Source organism: Drosophila miranda, chromosome 3, assembly GCF_003369915.1.
Source record: "Drosophila miranda strain MSH22 chromosome 3, D.miranda_PacBio2.1, whole genome shotgun sequence".
NCBI lineage: Eukaryota > Metazoa > Arthropoda > Insecta > Diptera > Drosophilidae > Drosophila > Drosophila miranda.
Genome location: NC_046676.1, coordinates 18,670,224 through 18,689,165, shown reverse-complemented (window position 1 = coordinate 18,689,165; position 18,942 = coordinate 18,670,224). Strand labels below are relative to the sequence as shown.

General features: G+C 48.2%; 5 protein-coding genes and 1 long non-coding RNA gene across 10 annotated transcripts; 4 read left to right on the top strand and 2 right to left on the bottom strand.

The window, feature by feature from the left end:
- The first annotated feature begins 353 nt into the window (after window positions 1–353).
- On the top strand, window positions 354–2,677 carry LOC108158592 (dnaJ homolog subfamily C member 11). Of its 2 annotated transcripts, XM_017291045.2 has the most exons (7): window positions 354–592; window positions 643–1,219; window positions 1,283–1,580; window positions 1,637–1,753; window positions 1,825–2,251; window positions 2,310–2,451; window positions 2,524–2,677. In XM_017291045.2, the coding sequence occupies exons 1-6, from the start codon at window positions 521–523 to the stop codon at window positions 2,439–2,441; spliced, it is 1,623 nt and encodes a 540-aa protein (XP_017146534.1). In that variant the 5' UTR covers window positions 354–520; the 3' UTR covers window positions 2,442–2,451; window positions 2,524–2,677. The 2 variants fall into 2 exon arrangements, with proteins under 2 accessions (XP_017146534.1, XP_017146533.1); XM_017291044.2 differs by having other exon boundaries at window positions 2,310–2,677.
- A 76-nt stretch (window positions 2,678–2,753) lies between these two features.
- On the top strand, window positions 2,754–4,511 carry LOC117187893 (beta-1,4-N-acetylgalactosaminyltransferase bre-4-like). The gene is made up of 5 exons (XM_033390828.1): window positions 2,754–3,028; window positions 3,099–3,388; window positions 3,459–3,882; window positions 3,940–4,158; window positions 4,215–4,511. Exons 1-5 carry the CDS (start codon window positions 2,904–2,906, stop codon window positions 4,354–4,356), a joined length of 1,200 nt encoding a protein of 399 aa, XP_033246719.1. The 5' UTR covers window positions 2,754–2,903; the 3' UTR covers window positions 4,357–4,511.
- Window positions 4,512–5,029: 518 nt separating this feature from the next.
- On the bottom strand, window positions 5,030–11,000 carry LOC108158590 (putative GPI-anchored protein pfl2). The gene is made up of 7 exons (XM_017291042.2): window positions 10,812–11,000; window positions 7,769–7,858; window positions 7,517–7,716; window positions 7,243–7,454; window positions 6,072–7,168; window positions 5,804–5,992; window positions 5,030–5,737 (listed from the first exon to the last, which is right to left on the bottom strand). Exons 2-7 carry the CDS (start codon window positions 7,838–7,840, stop codon window positions 5,603–5,605), a joined length of 1,905 nt encoding a protein of 634 aa, XP_017146531.1. The 5' UTR covers window positions 7,841–7,858; window positions 10,812–11,000; the 3' UTR covers window positions 5,030–5,602.
- Window positions 7,857–9,279, top strand: LOC108158597. 2 transcript variants are annotated; one of them, XR_001775259.2, is made up of 3 exons: window positions 7,857–8,626; window positions 8,768–8,834; window positions 8,898–9,279. It is a non-coding gene; the product is annotated as an uncharacterized LOC108158597 (long non-coding RNA). The 2 variants fall into 2 exon arrangements; XR_001775258.2 differs by having other exon boundaries at window positions 7,857–8,834.
- Window positions 11,001–11,561: 561 nt separating the features above from the next.
- LOC108158595 (inactive selenide, water dikinase-like protein) lies at window positions 11,562–13,417 on the bottom strand. 2 transcript variants are annotated; one of them, XM_017291047.2, is made up of 2 exons: window positions 13,308–13,417; window positions 11,562–12,943 (listed from the first exon to the last, which is right to left on the bottom strand). In XM_017291047.2, the coding sequence occupies exon 2, from the start codon at window positions 12,929–12,931 to the stop codon at window positions 11,735–11,737; it is 1,197 nt and encodes a 398-aa protein (XP_017146536.1). In that variant the 5' UTR covers window positions 12,932–12,943; window positions 13,308–13,417; the 3' UTR covers window positions 11,562–11,734. The 2 variants fall into 2 exon arrangements, with proteins under 2 accessions (XP_017146536.1, XP_033246720.1); XM_033390829.1 differs by lacking the exon at window positions 13,308–13,417 and adding an exon at window positions 12,997–13,197.
- An 895-nt stretch (window positions 13,418–14,312) lies between these two features.
- Window positions 14,313–18,508, top strand: LOC108159215 (chaoptin). Of its 2 annotated transcripts, XM_017292294.2 has the most exons (10): window positions 14,313–14,471; window positions 14,538–14,786; window positions 14,847–15,007; window positions 15,066–15,235; window positions 15,298–15,900; window positions 15,965–16,219; window positions 16,277–16,888; window positions 16,946–17,040; window positions 17,105–17,992; window positions 18,067–18,508. In XM_017292294.2, the coding sequence occupies exons 2-10, from the start codon at window positions 14,686–14,688 to the stop codon at window positions 18,476–18,478; spliced, it is 3,297 nt and encodes a 1,098-aa protein (XP_017147783.1). In that variant the 5' UTR covers window positions 14,313–14,471; window positions 14,538–14,685; the 3' UTR covers window positions 18,479–18,508. The 2 variants fall into 2 exon arrangements, with proteins under 2 accessions (XP_017147783.1, XP_017147784.1); XM_017292295.1 differs by lacking the exon at window positions 14,313–14,471 and having other exon boundaries at window positions 14,686–14,786; window positions 18,070–18,508.
- Window positions 18,509–18,942: the final 434 nt, after the last annotated feature.

Here is an 18,942-nt window from a genome sequence, read left to right as displayed (position 1 = left end):
AGTTTTGATGTTTGAGTGATGCAGAATCGCTACTGTGATATTTATATATCCATGTCAATTACTTCTCGATCGTGACACCTTCTATCCTCGAGCACAAAACAAGGTGTGCAAATCCAGGAAAAGTCGATGGTTTGGTGGGTTTACCTGGTCAATTGTTGGGAAATGCAGTTCCAATCATCACCATATGTATAGTAATTTAAGTACAAAACTCAAAAATATGGAATGACACTCATTGTTGCCAACCGGTAATGGAGGTCCTTACCCGATTCAAGTTCGGTTATCGATATCACCCAGGGCTGATAGCATGTTCGATTATTTGAACCGATGTTTGAGTGAGTGTGACCATAAGCTATCGGACCTTCCCAACACATGTATATCAGCCTATCATTGCGTAAAGCTATCCAAAAATTTTGAAATACAAATTAACACAGCGAACGCCGGTGGGGTGCGTGCGCTGCCATTCTGTCTGACTACCAAGCAACGCTAAACCGAACAGGGGCAGTATTTACCGGCCTGCGCGATGGCTTCGGAGAATGAATCTGACGCCGAGCTGGAGGAGAACTACTACACATTTCTGAATTTGCCCCGAGATGTAAGTGCATCGTCACCCGCACGTCACAGTCTTATCAATTTGTTTTTTAGGCCACCACAGAGCAGATTAATACAGCTTACAGGAAGCAGAGCCGCATTTACCACCCGGACAAGCATTGCGATGTGGACAGCAAGAAGCAGGCGGAGATTATGTTCAACCGCACCAAGCGCGCGTACGAGGTGCTGTCTGATCCCCACCAGAGGGCCATATACGACTCGGTGGGCGTAAATGGCCTGACAACCGAGGGCTGGGAGATTGTCCACCGGACCAAGACGCCGACAGAGATCAGGGAAGAGTACGAACGCCTTGCGCAAGCTGCTGATGAACGTCGCCTGCAACAGCGAACCAATCCGCGGGGGAACATCACCATTAACGTGAACGCAACGGAAATATTCGCGCCCTACGATGAAACGGAAATGCCCCGCGTTGAGATAGGCTCAATGAGCATTGCACAGTCCATCGAGGCCCCTTTGACGCGCAAGGACATGATCATTATGAGCGGCAACCTGTACTCCTCCAACGGGAATGGCAGTGGCGGGTTTGTGGTAGCTGGACGTCGACTCCTGAACAAGGGCTGGCTGGAGGTCTGTGCTGGAGCGGGAAACGGCTTCCTGGTGGGTCTCAAGGGTAAGTAATCAGTTTGCCAAAGCCCAGCCCAGCCTGCAATATATCTAAAGTATGTGCTGTCAGGTGGACGCACGCTTTCCCCTAAGGTGACGCTCAACGGCGGGACCAACATGAGTTTCCGGGAACACGGCGTGATACCCGCCCTGTTCTCCACGCTCGCTGTGCAGCTGGACAAGCACACGGTGGGCAGCCTGACGTTGAACGCGGGCCCCCAGTCGTCCATGTCCACACAAATCGACCACAGCAAGGACGAGTACGCGCTGAGCTCATCCTTTGTAATTGGTTCGCCGCACATCTACTTTGGTCTCTCCTACACGCGCAAGATGATAGAAAATGAGATGAAGCTGAAGCTGGCCGTGAAGTAAGTAGCTCTCACATCCGCAGATCGGGTTGATTAACACGAAATCCTTATTGCAGGGTCGGAACATTTGGCTTTATGGGCGAATATGGACTGGAGAAGAAGATTTCCAAGTACAGTTCTGTGACAGCAGCTGTCTCGATTGGTGTGCCTTCTGGAGTTATCCTTAAATTTAAGTGAGTGCAATATAGTGTCCTGCATTTCGGACTATAATACATTAATGGCTTCGCTTGATTTTTGCTTTCAGGATACTACGATCAAATCAGTCTTATGTGTTTCCTATCCACCTGAGCGATGAGATAGTGCCCGCCGCTGTGTTTTATGCCTCTGTGACCCCCGTAATTGCGTGGTTCTTGATTAAGAAGACCATTATGGACCCAATGGATGCCGAGCGCAAGAACGTCGAAGTGGAGCGGACAAAACGGCGGAACGAGCAGCGCCTGTTGGCCAAGCGGCAGGAGGCCAGTGCTGCCGTCCATCTTATGCAGAGTACCTACCATCGCATCATGACCGAGGAGCTGCAGAAGACGGGCCTGGTCGTCACAAGAGCCGTATATGGCTGCACAACGGAGAACAGCAGCACCCAGTTCAAACCCGAGCTGTCGCTTGATGTCACTATACCAATTCAGTGTCTGGTCAGGGACAGTACCTTGCAGCTATACGATTCCTCAAAGGTTTGTTCAGAACCTGATGAAATATTGAATATAACTGATGTTATTCGTGTACTTACAGAGCGATCTTCCCGGCTTCTATGACCCCAGCATCGGGGACAATAAGATCCTACGCATAGAGTATACATACCAAAACCAGTTCAGGGTGGTCAACATAAAGGACAACGAGGCGATCCGACTCCCATTGCCATGATAGTGGTCTGGTCTGTGTACTTCATACTGTATTTAGTATAAATCATCAGTTGTGTTTGTAACTTGTTTTTTAATCTTAATAGGAAAGACCCATTCCAAGAGATGGGGCAAAAAGAACGGTTAAGACAGCTTTATAATATTGCCCATTTACAATACCCATTTGCATTGTAAACTCACTGTTTTTAAGGATACTTTTGAGATCCGCGAAATAAACAACGAAATTTGTTCCAATTGAAATTCCATTCCTCCGAACGAACACTATCGATAGTTGATTGCCACAGCATCTTCGCGTGCACTCGATAGCGCGAACGCCGTCGATAGTCCGGCAACCCTTAACCTTTTAGCGAAAACATCAGCTGCTGGGGAAAATTTGTTTTGTTAACAATAAAAACGACCGTTTGCGCTGAAAATGCCACTGCGGAGAGGAAGCAAGTTGATCACGGAATGATGCAATGCATGGACCATGATCCTATTCACAAAGGCGAATCTCATCCGCTTCCTGGCCGGCGCAATATGCTTGTTGCTGGTGCTGAATTTTGTGGGCTTCCGCTCTGACGGAGCTAGCGGTACGTCCCTGAGCAAGCTAAGGTGAGTGTGAGCAAGCGGTGAGCGGAGTAAGCCAATTAGCACTTTCATTTGCTGACTATATCAATTACAGCATACGGCGCGTGCACAAATATGCGCATATACATAGGAACGCCAGCAGTGGGGGCATCCGGCTGCCTGCTGCGCCCCTGGCCCTATCGAAGGAGCGAGAGCTGCACAACGCTCAGAACTCCACCTCAACGACTGTGATTGCGATTGCAAACTTTACTTCCATTCCACAAGACTTATCGCACCCCTTTGCGAACATCAACAGCACAAACATGAGCACACACAAGCCCCTGCCAATGAAACCAACCATGTCCGCCCTCCATGCCAATTGCACTGATCCTGATCCGCGAGATGGTATGATATACTCTCAGTCTGGTCTGTCTTGTGCAATGGCAGGTTAATGGTTAAAGAAATGCTCTTCTAGGTGGACCCGTCACGCCCAACACAACGCTGGAATCTCTAGATGTTATTGAGGCCGAGCTGGGCCCTTTGCTGCGCCCTGGCGGCGCTTTCCAGCCCGACAATTGCAACCCACAACACCATGTGGCCATTGTTGTGCCCTTCCGCGACCGCTACGCCCATCTCTCCGTCTTCCTCCGCAACATACACCCGTTCCTAATGAAGCAGCGCATCGCCTATCGCATATTCATTGTTGAGCAAACCAACGGGAAGCCCTTCAATCGCGCGGCTATGATGAATATCGGTTACTTGGAGGCCTTAAAGCTTTATCAGTGGGATTGTTTTATATTTCACGATGTCGATCTACTGCCTTTGGACGATCGTAATCTCTACAATTGTCCACGTCAGCCGCGGCACATGTCGGTTGCGATTGACACGCTGAATTTCAAGTAAGGAACCCACTGCTAATCTCCTGATCTTTCCTGCATAACACGCTTTTGTGCCAGGTTGCCTTACCGAACAATATTTGGCGGAGTCTCTGCCATGACGCGTGAGCACTTCCAGGCCGTGAATGGCTTCTCCAACTCGTTCTTCGGCTGGGGCGGCGAGGACGATGATATGTCCAACAGATTGAAGCATGCGAATCTATTCATATCAAGGTACCCCGTGAACATTGCGCGCTACAAGATGCTGAAGCATCAAAAGGAGAAGGCCAATCCCAAGCGGTGAGTGAAGAAGTGTCCAAATTTAGAAAAATTATAATTCCTTGTAACCTCTGCAGCTATGAGAATATACAAAATGGCATGAACAAGATTGAAATGGATGGCATCAACTCAATCAAGTATGGCATCTACAGCATCAAGGAGTTCCCGACCTTCACGTGGTATTTAGCAGAGCTAAGGAACTCCGAGCGCAAGAGTTAGCCTAAATGGGGAGACCGAGACCCCAACTCAAAAAGATAGCGTAACCATACGTGACCTTTCAAAACGATCTATTATTGTGCATGTACAAAGGACAACATTACTTTCTCGAATAGTAGAATCTCTCTCTCTCTCTCACTTTTACTAGAGAAGCCCCCAAAAAGGAAAGTTTATGCCGAAACGATGAAGACATTAGACATTAGCGCACATATTGTGTGCATGGTAGGTAGTACATAGTATCTCCACTCAATATACTCACAGAACTCTATGTAGTATACTTTTAATCCATAATTTAGCTCCAATTCGAAATCCAACCACAGTCACAGAATGTAGCGATAATCGCCCCCTCCTCCCTTAAATACTCAAAGTGCTCAAGAATACTTATAGACTTTTTTGTTAATTTTTGTTTTGTTTTGTGTTTTTTGTTAAGTTTGTTTTTTCTATGGCTCTTCTATGGTATTTTATTCTATTCTCTTCAAAAGGCACCTACACCAATTCCTAAAAGGTGAAAATGTAGATATTACTTTTGTGATATGCAAATTGTTAATCGAGATCAGAAACGATTTATACCAAAATAAACTTATAAAAACTTTTACTATACCAAAAAAAACCAATGCAAATGGTTTCGCTGCCCATTCCATTTCCCAGCCCATCCATAAAACAGAGAGTTCATTGATTCGTTTGTTAGATATCGTTTTATTATTATGGTTACTACGTGTATTAGAGATAGTATTTATGGCTCTGTAACGACTGGGTTACCTTTTAAGTCGGAGTTACGTTTATTAGGTATACGATTAGTAGGTATTCAAGTGGCGCTTGGGGCACATTTATTAGTTATCGTATGCGACATAAAAATTTAGTTAAAACAATTTCGACTTTGGGTTTTCCACTGGTAAATGCTTGAGCAATAGTTGAACAATTTCGAGCAATCTATAACAGATATAACAATATGACAATCCTCGGATGCCGTAATACAAATTAAAGTATATACATAGACAATAACATAATGTGGGTAGACGACAGACATACATATAAGATTTGGCCAACAACTGACGAGTACAACATGTAGAGCCAGAGCCAGAGCCACCAATGGACAAGCAAACCCAATAGAAGTTAGACAGCAGAGAGCATAAACAGTCACAAGTTCGTCGCGGGGCAGGATTTAGCGTTAGACTTATTAACGGCAATATTAGAAACCTATACACAAGTACGACTTCCAGTTGCTAGAGAGCCAGCCCCAGCCCCTCCTCTACATGATGGAGCAGGGCATCGCACAGCAGAGGGGCAGGCACAAAGGCACCACAGCGCCGCCGGATTTGGTTTTCGTCTTTGACTTGGACCCGGACTCGTACTCGTACATTCCCGAGCCCTTGGCCCAGCGACCCTACAAAGAAGAGCACACATTTGTAAGCCTTTGGCTTCAGAAGAGCGACGGGACTCAAATACTTACACCAGATGCAGAACCGGCATGCATCTCCTCCCGCTTCATGACAATGGTATCGTGTCCGGGAGGATAGTAGACCTCCTTGCCGAGCTTGTTAACGGACGGCACATGCTGCTGGTTGGGCGAGGCCACGGATGTCTCGATTTCCCTCTTGCGCACGGGCGTCTCCAGGTCTCCGCGATCCACATGATCAGTCTGCAAAGGAGAGAGGAAAAGAGATAAACAATCAGGTAAGAGGAGGTCCAAGAAGATAGATATATTCCAGTCTACTTACAGTGCCAAACGACTGCATCAGATCGTCCACACGCTGGGGTGGATTGCCATTGCCCACCGGATACTCCACTCCGTCCACAGGGAAGGGCGAAGGAGAGCCATAGTCCGGACCGCCACCAGGACCACGACGATTGTTCGTATTCGTTGTGGAAGAGTACTTGTAGGTGTAGCTCGTGTTCGGCGGATATCCATTACCGGTCTGTGGCTGCGGATAGGCCGTGCTGGGCGGCAGCTGCTTCAACGGAGCGGACTGCGGCAGTCCCGGCTCATAAGGACCGCCATTTGGCGCACCGTGGATCGTGTTGACCGTATTGGAGGTCTCCGTTTCTTTGTAGTAGTAGCGGTTGACGCCACCTGGCCCAGACGTATGCAGCGGTGGGCTGTGTGGACCCTGAGCGTAGTTGGGGCTATGTGCCGGACTGTGGGGGGGATAGCGCTGCTGAGGCGGCAGCTCGTTGATCGTGTTCACGTTGTCCGTCTTGTGGATGTTGTAGACCACAGTACGGCTATTGTTGCCCGGCAGTGTGCCTACCGGACCCGTTCCGAGCGGCAGCTGTCGCGGCTGGGGACTCACTCCGCGAGTGGTGGTCTCCTTGTGCTCGCGAATCTCGTATGACTGGTTGGTCAGTAGCGGCCGGTCGGGCTTGTTCAGCGTGGAGTAGCTCTCCGTGTTGTATACCACCGTCTGCGGCAGGTGCGATGGCTGCGGATGTGGATGAGGCTGCGGCGACAACTGGCTGAAGTTCTGGCTGGAGTTGTGGCTCTCGTGGAGCTTGTAACTGCTGCTCAGGGTGTTCGTGTTCGTGTTGCTGTTGTTGAGTGTGTGACTGCGGTTTATGGTGCTGGTTGCGCTGCCCGGACCAGCTGGTATCTCATACGTGTACGTTCGCACGGTGGTCGTCACCTTTGTGCCAGGGGCCGGCAGAATGCCATCGCTCAGGGCGATGTCCTGCAGCTCCTTGTCGATGGTAGTGCCACTAGTCAGGGTCTGTGTGATGCCGGAGCTCGGCAGCACCTCCACATTGTTGTTGATCGTCCGGTTGCTCTCGTAGATCTTCGACTTGCTCTCGTATTGACCGCCACCAATGGGTGAATGGGCTGGTAAAGACAACAAAAAGTTATTGTAAGAACATACTCCTCACTCTATTCCCTATTTGCTTCGAAAGACTTACACAGCGTGTACGGCTTCTCCTTGGTCTGGTAATCGTCCCGCTTCAGGCTCGAGTACTTGGCCGTCGACTGCAGAGTGCTGTAGTCGGTGGGATTGAAGGTCTCCACATCATCGATGTAGGGCTGCTGGCCTGACCCGCCCTGACCCGATTGTTTCGTGGTCTTGACCACACGCGTTGTCCTAGTGACCGTCCCGGCGGGATCAGTGCGTTCCCTGGAATGTAGAGACATGCTTTAGCAACGGTAGACATAGGATATCCCCAAGGGAAAACTCACAGCGTTCTATAGGAAGTGCCATTGGTGGGCAGTAGGTCGCGATCTCTGTTGGTGATCTGGCGTTCCTGCTTCAAGTCCTCCAGCAAGGCGTCCAACTGATCTATATTCTGATCGGGGGACTTGCCCTGATAGGATATATTATTGTCGCCAGAGCTTGAGTATTGATATGAGGACTTTTTGTACGCATAATTCTTGTCGTTCTGTGGAGGAAACGTAGATGAATAGGAATGCGAAAGTATGGATTGTATTTACCTTTCCGTTCCATTTTGCGGGCGTGTCCCTCAACGAGGATGAATAATTTTCCGAACTGCTCGAGTACTGCATTTCCAATTAGTATTTTTGCTGAAACGAAAGCCAATCCAATCCATTCATAAATTATTCAAATTCTACGTGTGAGTAACCGAGAGAAAGAGGCGCCGTGGGTGTCTGACAGACACGTAGTACACGTAAGCACGGATCTCGGTTCCCGCATAGCAGGCAGGTTGATTCAAGGCAGTTCTCGAGAATTTCAAACATTTCTGAATCTGTTTACTCGGGCAACCGCCTACGCCTACCCGCCTACACCCATAGCATGCCCGCACCGAAATGGTCGCACTCGGCATTCCTCCAAAGTGAGAACTTTTCGCGCATTAATGGAGGCTTAAGTCATCTCATCTAAAGTGGGCATCACTTGAGCACACACAAAGCATGTGGGGTGGGGTAGATCAAAGAATCACAGCAGTTAAGTGACAGATAATACGAATCTGAAATCCCATTACAAATGCCACAAAATTTGCCATTTTTGCAATATTCTTAGGCTTCAGAGAGAACAAGGGAACTTTTCCCAATGCTCTCTCTAAAACAGTGATAGGCACGCACATATTCACATGTCTTGCAGTTGTTTGTGTGCGTAGACAGAAGGCAAAGCGGAATATTGTATTGGGGCCAACAACTGTTATACACGTGTACGTGAGGGGCAGCGCAGCAGCAGCGCACTTTCCTATGCACATAAGATAGGGCCTTGCCGATCGCTGCTCTAAAAGAGCCTAATTTAAAAGTGTATTCGTGCTTAAAATAGGTTGCATTTCAGCCAAATTATGACTTATGACAGTATCTACCTGCTACAAAAAGGTAATACCATTGGCCAGGGTATCAACAAAACGGCATTGGATTCGATTGCCGAAATGCCACACAAAAGCACACGCATACATTCACACATTCAAAGGCCAAAAAGTCACAGAAATTCAATGTCAAACTGGTTTTCACTTTCAGCGTGTCCTTTACACTCCTTTTACGTATGACTGGGACAGAAAACGAGGCATATACATATGCACATAAAGTATGTATAACCTTATACATGTACACATGTACATATATCCTAAAGATTCGTTTTGCGTTTTAGCGATAACCTTGAGAAGAGAGATTCACTTAATGAGAGATACAGATACAGTGGGAGAGCGAATGAGCGTGATGCAAAAAAATTCGTCAATCACACACAAGAATGATGACCGGCGATGATGTCATATACTAGTCCCAGAGGCTGCACTGCACCACTCGACAGACAGCCCTGACAACCACTGCACTGGGGACGGGGACCTGCCTTCTGCCTGTCACATAAGCAATCCAATCAAAACGAAGCTAAATAAATCACGTTATCACGGGGATCCAGCACTGAGGAATCGCTCGCCATATGGTCAAGAGTAGAGAGCTAATAGAGACACAAAAAAATCACTCGCATAAGCAAAAATATCATGCATAAAATATCATACAATAATATACATAAATAAAAGGCCAAATTTAATTGATGCCGCCGTCACCGCCTCCGCCCCACCTACCAGTGATCATAGCACGTTTTTAGCAGAGCTCTGGGTCTTAGTTTGGTGTGTGTTATGGCGACAACAGCTAAAACCGTACGGTGAACGGAGAACTGCGAGGAGAGGAGAGGAGAAGAGAGGAGAGTAGAGTAGAGTGGAGGTTTTTGCATACAGACGCACACATGGGTCAAAAATGATCTCATGTATTCGAAACGAGAAGCTCTGTGGAAACATGTTGCTGCCTGTCTCTCTGGGCATGGGCATGGGGGAGTAGGCGGGGCGCTACGAGATCGGGATCGAGATCGCGAAACGCCATAGAGCTTCTGTCCAATCGCCAATAGATGGGGTGGAGGGGGACTACGTTAGGGGGGCGATTTACGGCGCAAACATAAAATAAACAAATCGCAAGCGAGTGAACAACAAGTTTGAGATCGGGGGTATAAAAAGCGAAGGTGTTGTTCTTGTCGTTCCGAAATTACCGAAAATCAAATTGAAACGTAGGCGAGAAGTGTATACATAATACATACATATGTACATACATTTGTATGTACTATTTTCTATATGGTGCTGTTCTGTTCGTGACTGATCATCATGCTGGTGACGCTTCTCCCCGACACCCACGCATCTTACAGTTCAAAAAGATCAGGCGCCGTTTGAACTTGGCTAATATAGATGTTTTGTTTCTATAGACCATTCGAAGGAAATTCAGAGGCAGATCTGACCAAGCATCACCGCCAAAAGTACAATGCCAGGCAACGTATTCGTCGTCGTCGCCGTCGTTCCGTCGCCTTTCGGACTTTTGCTGAGCAATTTTTGTACGGCTTCGAGTATATGAAAACAAATAATTCTATAAATAGTTCACTGCCACTGTGCTTTTTGGCTTTTCGCCTTTCAATTTGAATACTGCGCCGTCCGTGCTTGAACATTGTACGGGTCTGGTGTTCTGTTCTTGTCTTTTCAGAGTCTGTTTCGAGTACAAGAGTGCCCACCGTACATGAATCATCTGGCGTGTGTAGTGTATCTCTAGACTTTAGAGATACATAGCTGGCCGCCGTCTGGCTGGCAGAATGTGAGGATGCGGATATACAATAGAGTGCGTTTTTTCTTTCATCGAACGCAATTGAAATTTCACTTTGCTGCCAAACACGAGAGTCGGTCGCTCGTTCGAGTACTTCCCCATACAAAACACCATACAACAATAGATACAAACATCCATCCATCCATCTATGTACGTTTGTGTCTGTGCGCATAGCGGATAAAAAGTAACGACGACGACACGTAGGGAAAACTCGTTTGCACCGAGAGTATGTGCGTGTTGGTTTGTTCTCCTCCTCCACCCCACAGTCACCAGTGTGTGGCTGGGCTGTCTCTTTTGAAGCTCGTCTGCCAGTTCAATAGACCACAATATGAAGCCCACTCAACGTACACATCCACACTTCCATCGAAAAAATAGCACACACAAACACAAAACACAAGCAGTGAATACATTCACTCGCACTCACTGTGCAATTTTCCAAAACTCCAAAAAAATATACGATTGATGTTGTGTACAGTTCGGCGGAAAAAAGAAAACTGCTGCGATGCGCGGCGCGTTTGTCTTGGGAAATTTGCCTTCGCGTAAGAGAGAATGTGGATCTGCTTCGATCGTTCCAAGCACAAAACAACTTAACGGCAACGGAATTGCTTCTGCGCGCGTCTCTTGACTCTCAATTGACTTGGCGGCCGCCGGAGCTTTGTTGTCTCGATAACGTGAATGGTCGATATCGATATCGGACTCCTTGGTATTGGATTGTGTCCAAAACAAGCTTTCGATTTCGCACTTGCCACCACCGATCCCCATACGATTCGATTGAAGCAGAGAGACGGAGACGAACCTGTTGCTGGTTGGTTGGCTGGGGCTCCAAGAGCATCGCATCCATTGCTCTTGCCTCTCAGTTCCAAAGCTCGCCGAAAAAGCTTTCAGCTCTGACGGCGACGTCGACGGCGGCGGCGTCTAATGCTAATCCTATAAACGATAGAAAATAATACTTGTTTTGTGCCACGAAACATGTATACTCTTTTGTGGCATGCTCGCTCTTGGCATGACATTTGACCTTCTAAGCTAAAGGAAACACAAATTACTCTTATCTGCTGCACTCGGACAACGTACATATGCATGTTCGCGCCAAAATGCTAGCGCGACCGCCCACATGCGCGTGGCGTCGGAGTCGGCTTTTATATCCCTATTTTACATTTATAGCGAATAAACCAGGTTTTTCTTTGCTGCATTTACTCGATACGATTGTCAAGTATTTTATTTTATACAGTCGTATTTCGGTATGCGAAGTCCATTAAATCTGTAAGCTTTTCCATAAAAACAAAGACCCTTACAACTGAGGGGCAGCTACGTTAAGATACCATACATATACAAGTAAAAAGTAAACAGCTAATCCTTGGCAGGCACCTCGATGACGCGGGGCTTGTCGATGATGCGGGCAGTCTTGTTACCCTTCTCGACAATGCCAATGATCCAGGCCTGGTAGCCCTCCTGCTTCTCAATGTCCTTGCAGTAGGCGGCGGCCTGTTCGCGAGGCAAGCAGATCAGCAGACCTCCGGAAGTCTCGGCAGAATGGCCCTGCAGCAGCTGGAACATATTGCCACAGGCCTTGGCAACGGCCGCCATCTTTGCGATCACTGGAAGATTATGAATAACGAAGGACACGTCCTTCTTTTGATGAGCCGCCAAAGTCTGAGCATGGCCCAGCAGACCGAAGCCTGTTATGTCGGTGGCCCCGTGGGCGTTGTACTTGTGCATGAGCCGAGCTGCCACACGGTTTAGGCGCGACATCGAGTTCATGGCCCTGTGGTAGGCCTTGCGCACATCTTCCTCGGATACGACCAGCTTGATGCGGTTCCAGCGCTCCGCCTGGTCAATCCACTGGTGAGCATTTACGGCCACCTGGGTGCCCAGGGGCTTGGTCAACACCAGAACATCACCAACGACAGCGTTGTCCGGTACAATATACTCGTTCGGCTGGCAGATGGTCGAGGCCACGCCGCCAATGGTGCACCAAGGATTGACCACGCTCTGGCCCCCAGTAACCGTGGTGCCGGCCTCCAATGCGGAATCCTTGAAGCCACGCATTATCAGAGGGATGACCACATCGCGCTCCTTCTCTGTCATCTTTGTGCTCACGGCCAGCAGCATCAGCATGTTGTCGCAATCGGTTACGCCCATGGCGTACAGATCACTGAGCACGTTGGCGCAGGCTATTTTACCCATCATATATGGATCGTCGACAATCGGATAGAAGAAGTCGGTGGTCTGCACCAGGCAAAGTCCGCCGTGGCGAAGAGGAATGACAGAGCAATCCAGGCCAATACCGATTCGTGGAATCGCCACGTTTAGGAACTGCGGCTCCTGGTCCTGTGCTGAGTAGTCCTGCTGCAGAGCCGACACCAGTTTCGAGAGTACATCCTGGGGCACCTTGCAGCCACGTCCCTTCAGATCAGCGAAACGTGTCAGACGGAAAGAGGCATCCAAGTCGTGAGCGGTCGGATCAAAGGGGCGGCGCAGTTCTGCGTCGCCACCACCGTGCAGCTCCAGATGGGCAGCATTCAGGACGTCTGCGGCGTAGCTCATTGTGTGCTAGAACTAGAGAAGGAGCGTTTCTTTGTATAGTGTGACAGCTATGAATATTTACGCACTTCTTGCCGCGCAACAAAAACAAAATCAACCAAGCCGCAAGTAACTCGCGTTCTCCCGCAGCACCAATACAGGCGCACATAGACGTGTATGTACACACAATTTTTGTTGCGTGTGAGTAACAAGCGCTGTGATTGGCTGTTTTCACGATGGCGGCTAAAACGGGCGAAGTCAGTATTTCTCCCTGTCGGCGAGGCGAGCAACGTGAATAATGCCCACTTATGTGAGTCGAAAAATGCCAAAATAGTGTTGCCTTTCACTAGTTGGTGCATTTGAACTAATTAACACCTTGGTTGGGAACACTTTTACTTACAGTGGCCTTATTAAATTTACAGGGAAAACTCTAGATATAGACTGCAAAAACTGTATTTATTTTGCGCCGTTTTGTCTTCTTCAACAGAGCGATTTGTCACAACAGAGTTGCTTCCAGAAATATACCAAAATATATGGTCTCATTTTAAAAATATACCGTACATATACTGACAAATTGACGAAGTTCTACTGTACATATTCCTCGTTTTTCATATTCCGTCGAATATTACTAGCTAGATAGAACCCTCAGCCATGCCCACATAATTTGTTCCGTTTAATGAATCAATTTTCTTATTTACTGATTTATTTTAAATACTTGCTTTTAGTGGATTCTGCCCAAAAAGAGGTTTTAGCGAAAAATGTCAAACAAATGATATACGGTCTCATTTTCAAAATATATCGACGAATTTTTCATATTCCTCGTTTTTGATATTCCGTCGAATATTACTAGCTATTTAGATCTCTCAGCCCTGCCCACATAATTGTATCCCATGTACGAATAAATTTTCTAAGAGATTGACTACTTTTAAGTCCTTCCATTTAGTGTAAGCAACAAAAATCAACGAAAAAACCAGTGGCAGCTTAAGTGAGTACGGAATGTTGAGCTGAAAAGGGATATTGTGGCGAGGAAAAATCCCTCCACGAAGAGAGGATATCCCGCCAAACTTGAGCGCCTGAGTGGATTTTTTTGAAAGTGAATGAGTGACTAGGATCTTAATGCAATCCATTGGAATAAGTGGAGGAAGGAATTACGATTTGAGAAAGAGAAAATTCAAGAAACCAGCGTATTGAAGTTTCCATACCATTTGTTCTCAAATTTACCTATAAAAATTAAGTTTAATAGTTGAAATTGATAAAATATACCATTATACAAATATACCATAAATATACCGTTGGCCAAACTATCGTTGCTATAAGCGTGGGGCTGCCAGATCGCTGCAAGTCGATCGATATAAATGCGCGCTTTTGCAAAAATATAATAAATATATATAAATTGAATTGTTATAAAACTACCATTCTGGGCCTCGCACCATGACTCACTGGCCTGCCTTGAAGGCGTCGCTCCGCTCAGGCGGAGGCAAAACACCCTGTTCACAGCCACTGCACGGCATTCGTCCAACGACTAACAACAAAACCTGTTGCTCCATAAGAGCAAAAAGTAAAAGTGAGTCGAAACAATGAAATTATTTACCTTTGTTCGCCGTTGTGTAATCTAAGAAATTCTTCTTAGCTTAAAAAGTATTGGCGCCTTTGGGAAATATCGGAAAGAAGAGTCTAAGCTTTGAAAGAAGGACCAACAAAAGACTTGAGCAACAAACTTTCTTTTGCCTTGGCCATGGGCTAAGTGAAACGCTGACGACACCACACCACACCTCGTCATGATTACGCTACGCCTGCGCAGTCTCATACTGCTGCAGCTGTTGGCCGTGGCCAGCGCTGAGTATGTGTACGGCGAGCCCAAGTTCAAGTGTCCCAAGAAGTAGGTGTCTTTCAACTCTTAATAATAAATTAAAAATAATTTCGCGAGTATTTGAACCAGATCCAAGGTGCTTTACCCGTGCAGTTGCATTAAGGGCAGCGATGAGGGAATTTTTGTGCGCTGCGAGAAAGTGAACCTGGCTACGCTCTCCGTGGCTCTGCAGAACTTGGCCTCCTTCGGTTTTCCCGTCGAGGAGTTGACCATCTACAGGGGTAACTTTGGTGCGTACTGCTCTTGTACTTGGGATTCATATATTTAATAGCCTGTTATTTCTGCCAGTTCGCTTGTACGGTCCTATGTTTGCCAATATCAAAGCCCGCATCCTGATCATTGAGGAGACTCCTCTGGCGACCATCGAAGATTACGTGTTCTATGGCGTGAACAACACAATGGAGGAGCTCCACTTGTTGGGCACTAATTTGAGCCATGTTGGACCCCTGGGATTTGGCGTAAATATAAATAGGAGTCGAAAATACCTTAAAATATGGTCGATCAATAATTGTGATTTCAGATACTGGGAAAGACCACTAAACTTGTGATCAAAGGACATGCCTTTGAGCAGCTTCCTAAAGATCTCTTCGCTGGCCAAGAGATCACCAATAGACTGGAGACTTTGCGCCTGACCAATGGACTGCTGAGCGATCTACCCATTGAGACATTTCAGCCTCTGCGCAAGCTGAAAACTCTCGACCTGCATGGGAATCAGTTGGAGAACCTAAAACGAAATCAGTTTAAGAATCTCAGGGAATTGGAGCTCTTGGATATAAGTCACAACGGGATCAAGAAACTGGAGGCGCAACACATTTCCGATCTCACAAAACTGGGCTGGTGTAATGTCTCGCACAATGCCCTAAACGAGCTGAGCCGCGGAACGTTTGCCAGGAACTCCGTGCTAAAAGTGCTCAATCTTGCCCACAATCGCATACCGCGTCTGGATGCGAACAGCTTCCGGGGCATGCGCTTTCTGCGCCGCCTATTTCTCAGCGACAATATGCTCACGGAGATTGGTCGCGGCACATTCGGGTCGGTGGCCCGCATTGGAACAATTGACTTGGCCCGCAATCAGCTGAAGAAGGTTGAGTATCAAATGTTTACCCAAATGAACTATGTGGAGGTACGTACCCAACCAGAATGTCAACCGAAGAATGAGTAAACTGTATGGACTTGTATATTTTCAGCTCTTGGATCTGGCGGAGAACAACATCACGAAGATCGAGAAGAACTCGTTTAAGGACATCTACCAGGCGGTGATAAATGTCTCGCATAATGCCTTGGAACTGATTGAAACGGCCGCCTTTGAGAACTGTATTAACATAACCACGCTCGACCTATCCCACAACCGCCTGACCAACTTCTCGCGCCGCAGTTTCGACGAGAACACTTTTGCCACGACCTTCCAGCTGAGCTTTAATGGTCTGACCAGCCTGGCACAAGTAAAAACCCATTTTGAATAGACCTAGACTTGGTAACGAATCTTGTTTGTCTTTCAGATACCGATACAGAACATGACGGGTTTGAAAGTGCTGAATGCCTCGCACAACAACATCTGGGAGATCCCCAAGAACTCTTTTCCCAAGCTGTACGAGCTTCACACGATCGATGTGTCGCGCAACAATATTTCCATCATATTCAACGGGGTTTTTCAGACTCTTTTCTCGCTCCGGACCGTGGATCTGAGCTATAACAGAATGCGGGAAATCAAGTCCTCCACCTTTGGTACCCTTCCCACACTGCTGCTGTTGGATCTCAGTCACAACGAGCTAGTGTCCGTGGTGCGTGGTTCAATGGCCAAGATGACCAGCATGCGGCAGCTCTACTTGAACAACAATCGCCTGGAGAAGCTCTTCCAGCTGCCCATTTCACTGAATGAGCTCTATCTGAGTCACAACAACATTACGTCAATCCCAGCGGGCACATGGCCGGTCATGAACTCATTGATCTACCTGGACCTGAGCCACAATCAGCTGGGTGACAGCCTGGACTCGCAGAGTTTTACAGGGCTGCTGGTGGTGCAGCGGCTGAAGCTGCAGAGCAATGGCATCAGCCGGCCACCTCTGGAGGCAGTGGCGGGCATGTCAACGCTCCAGTATCTGTACTTAGAGGTTAGTTAATTGTAGGGAAATAATGGTCATTCGGAGTATATTTCGAACTGCTTTCAGAACAACAATATATCCTCCTTGGAGCGCAGTGCCTTCGGCAAGCTGCCGGTTCTATTTGAACTCAATTTGCATGGCAATCAGGTCATGGACATTAGGTGAGTGCCTCATTATACTTCCTCTACGGTGTTCGAACGATTTTATCTCCGATTTTTCCCACAGCAAACGCGCCTTCGATGGCTTGCTGCAGTTGCTCAACCTGAATCTGTCTTCAAACGGACTCAAGCACCTGCAGAACGACATCTTCTTTGGACTGCCTTCGCTGCGCACTTTGGATCTGTCGCACAACTCCCTAACCAAGCTGGATAACAAGACGAACGGCGTCCTGGATGACCTGCTTAGCCTCGAGACTTTGGACTTGAGCCACAACCGCATCAGCTTCGTCACCAAGAAAACCTTCCCTTCGCACCAGTACATACCGTACAACCTGCAGTACCTAGACCTGAGCTACAACCAGATGCCCGTCCTTACCTACGATATCACCTTCGGCACCAAGAAGCTGCTGCACCTGAATGTGTCCCACAACCAGATCAACGATCTGCGACGAGGCGTCCTCTCCAACTTTACCTCGTTGAAGCACCTAGACTTGTCGCACAACGAGCTCACGAACCTCCAGTCAGAGGAACACATCTTCGACCTGCCCAAGAACCTGAGCCGCCTCGATCTGTCGCACAACCAGATATACCACATGCCTTTTGCCAATCTGGTGAAGGTCCAGTCGCTGACATTCGCCGACCTGTCCAACAACAGCCTCGAGGATGTGTCCGCCTCGCTGGTAGGCAGCATGCGCAACGGCAGTGAGATCCTAGTGGCCGGCAATCCACTCCACTGCGGCTGCAATGCACGTCCCTTGAAGCACTTTATGCTGCAACAGACGACGCCCAGCGAGGACCTGCGGAGCATCCTCTGCACCACACCATCGCTGGCCAAGGACAAGTACCTCCTGGAGCTGGACGACGAGTTACTGCAGTGCGCCGACGACGAGAGGGAGATGTACACGGGCACCGAATACGAGCAGCTGACAGATGTCCGGTTCCGTGAAGTTCAGACGTAAGCACAAAACCTACTGTCCGACAACTTGTCAGTCACTGACACTCTGTTCCCTCTTTCTCCATTCCATGCAGCAGCAAATCCGGCAATCTAACGCTCAGCTGGTATGTGTCTGCCACGGCGGATGTGTCCGACTTCAACGTGTACATCCGGAGCGGCGGCAACGAAGTTCTCTTCCAGGCTGACTATGCCTACAATCAGCGAACGGCCCAGATACCCATCGCAGACCTCCAGTCGCACGGCGAGGACAAGCTGCTGTCTGCCGAGATCTGCATCGTGTCCCGCGATAGCGACGGCAACACGCGGAAGTGGTTCGCCGGTCAGTGCCAGCCACTGCCGTCGCTCAAGCTGCGCAGGACCTTCTTCTTTGGAAACTTCCAAGTGCGAGGAGGAGCAGCCGCCGCTAGCCACCACACCGGGGAGTGTCGCCTCGTGTTCATAGCTATCATGTTGTTTGTTGGCAAGCTGTGGTATTCGTGGTATTAAATGTCCGTCTGCGGCCACCGCTTATTGTAAGGACACGCTTTGTTCTGCTCTATCCTTACGGTCGAACATGTGCGCGCTGCCACATTATCACAGCCGCGCGCACATGTACGGGTAGTTGTTTACTCGGACACTGGACATAGGACGTCTCCTCGCGTGGCAGCGCAATTGAGAAATTGTTACTGCCCCACCCACACCCACAGCCTCAGCCGTAAGCCCAGCTGATGGCACAGCCGGACTGACTTTCATTCAGAGCGAGAAAACAAAGGCCGCCTCGGCTGTCCTTTCATTCTCTATTTCGGACTCGGCTGTGGCTTCGGGTTAGGTTTCTGCCCGGAGAGAGTGCCGAGAGGAGCGGAGAGCGAGGCTTGACACACAAATGCGCACTCGCGCTCTCTCAGCTAAAATGGTATGCGTTACACTGGCGGCCGTAATTGATGATGATGGAAAGTTTAGTTCAGAACAAA

Bases quoted from the DNA above. Each gene is read 5' to 3' on its own strand.
- LOC117187893 (XM_033390828.1), top strand. From the start codon at position 2,904: ATGATCCTATTCACAAAGGCGAATCTCATCCGCTTCCTGGCCGGCGCA. The intron at 3,029-3,098 runs GTGAGTGTGAGC...TATCAATTACAG, and splicing joins ACGTCCCTGAGCAAGCTAAG to CATACGGCGCGTGCACAAAT. The intron at 4,159-4,214 runs GTGAGTGAAGAA...TAACCTCTGCAG, and splicing joins GAGAAGGCCAATCCCAAGCG to CTATGAGAATATACAAAATG.
- LOC108158595 (XM_017291047.2), bottom strand. From the start codon at position 12,931: ATGAGCTACGCCGCAGACGTCCTGAATGCTGCCCATCTGGAGCTGCAC.
- LOC108159215 (XM_017292294.2), top strand. From the start codon at position 14,686: ATGATTACGCTACGCCTGCGCAGTCTCATACTGCTGCAGCTGTTGGCC. The intron at 15,901-15,964 runs GTACGTACCCAA...GTATATTTTCAG, and splicing joins CCCAAATGAACTATGTGGAG to CTCTTGGATCTGGCGGAGAA. The intron at 16,220-16,276 runs GTAAAAACCCAT...TTTGTCTTTCAG, and splicing joins GTCTGACCAGCCTGGCACAA to ATACCGATACAGAACATGAC.
- LOC108158592 (XM_017291045.2), top strand. From the start codon at position 521: ATGGCTTCGGAGAATGAATCTGACGCCGAGCTGGAGGAGAACTACTAC. The intron at 1,220-1,282 runs GTAAGTAATCAG...ATGTGCTGTCAG, and splicing joins CTTCCTGGTGGGTCTCAAGG to GTGGACGCACGCTTTCCCCT. The intron at 1,754-1,824 runs GTGAGTGCAATA...TTTTGCTTTCAG, and splicing joins GGAGTTATCCTTAAATTTAA to GATACTACGATCAAATCAGT.
- LOC108158590 (XM_017291042.2), bottom strand. From the start codon at position 7,840: ATGCAGTACTCGAGCAGTTCGGAAAATTATTCATCCTCGTTGAGGGAC. The intron at 7,455-7,516 runs GTGAGTTTTCCC...TCTACATTCCAG, and splicing joins GGCACTTCCTATAGAACGCT to GGAACGCACTGATCCCGCCG. The intron at 7,169-7,242 runs GTAAGTCTTTCG...TGTCTTTACCAG, and splicing joins GGAGAAGCCGTACACGCTGT to CCCATTCACCCATTGGTGGC.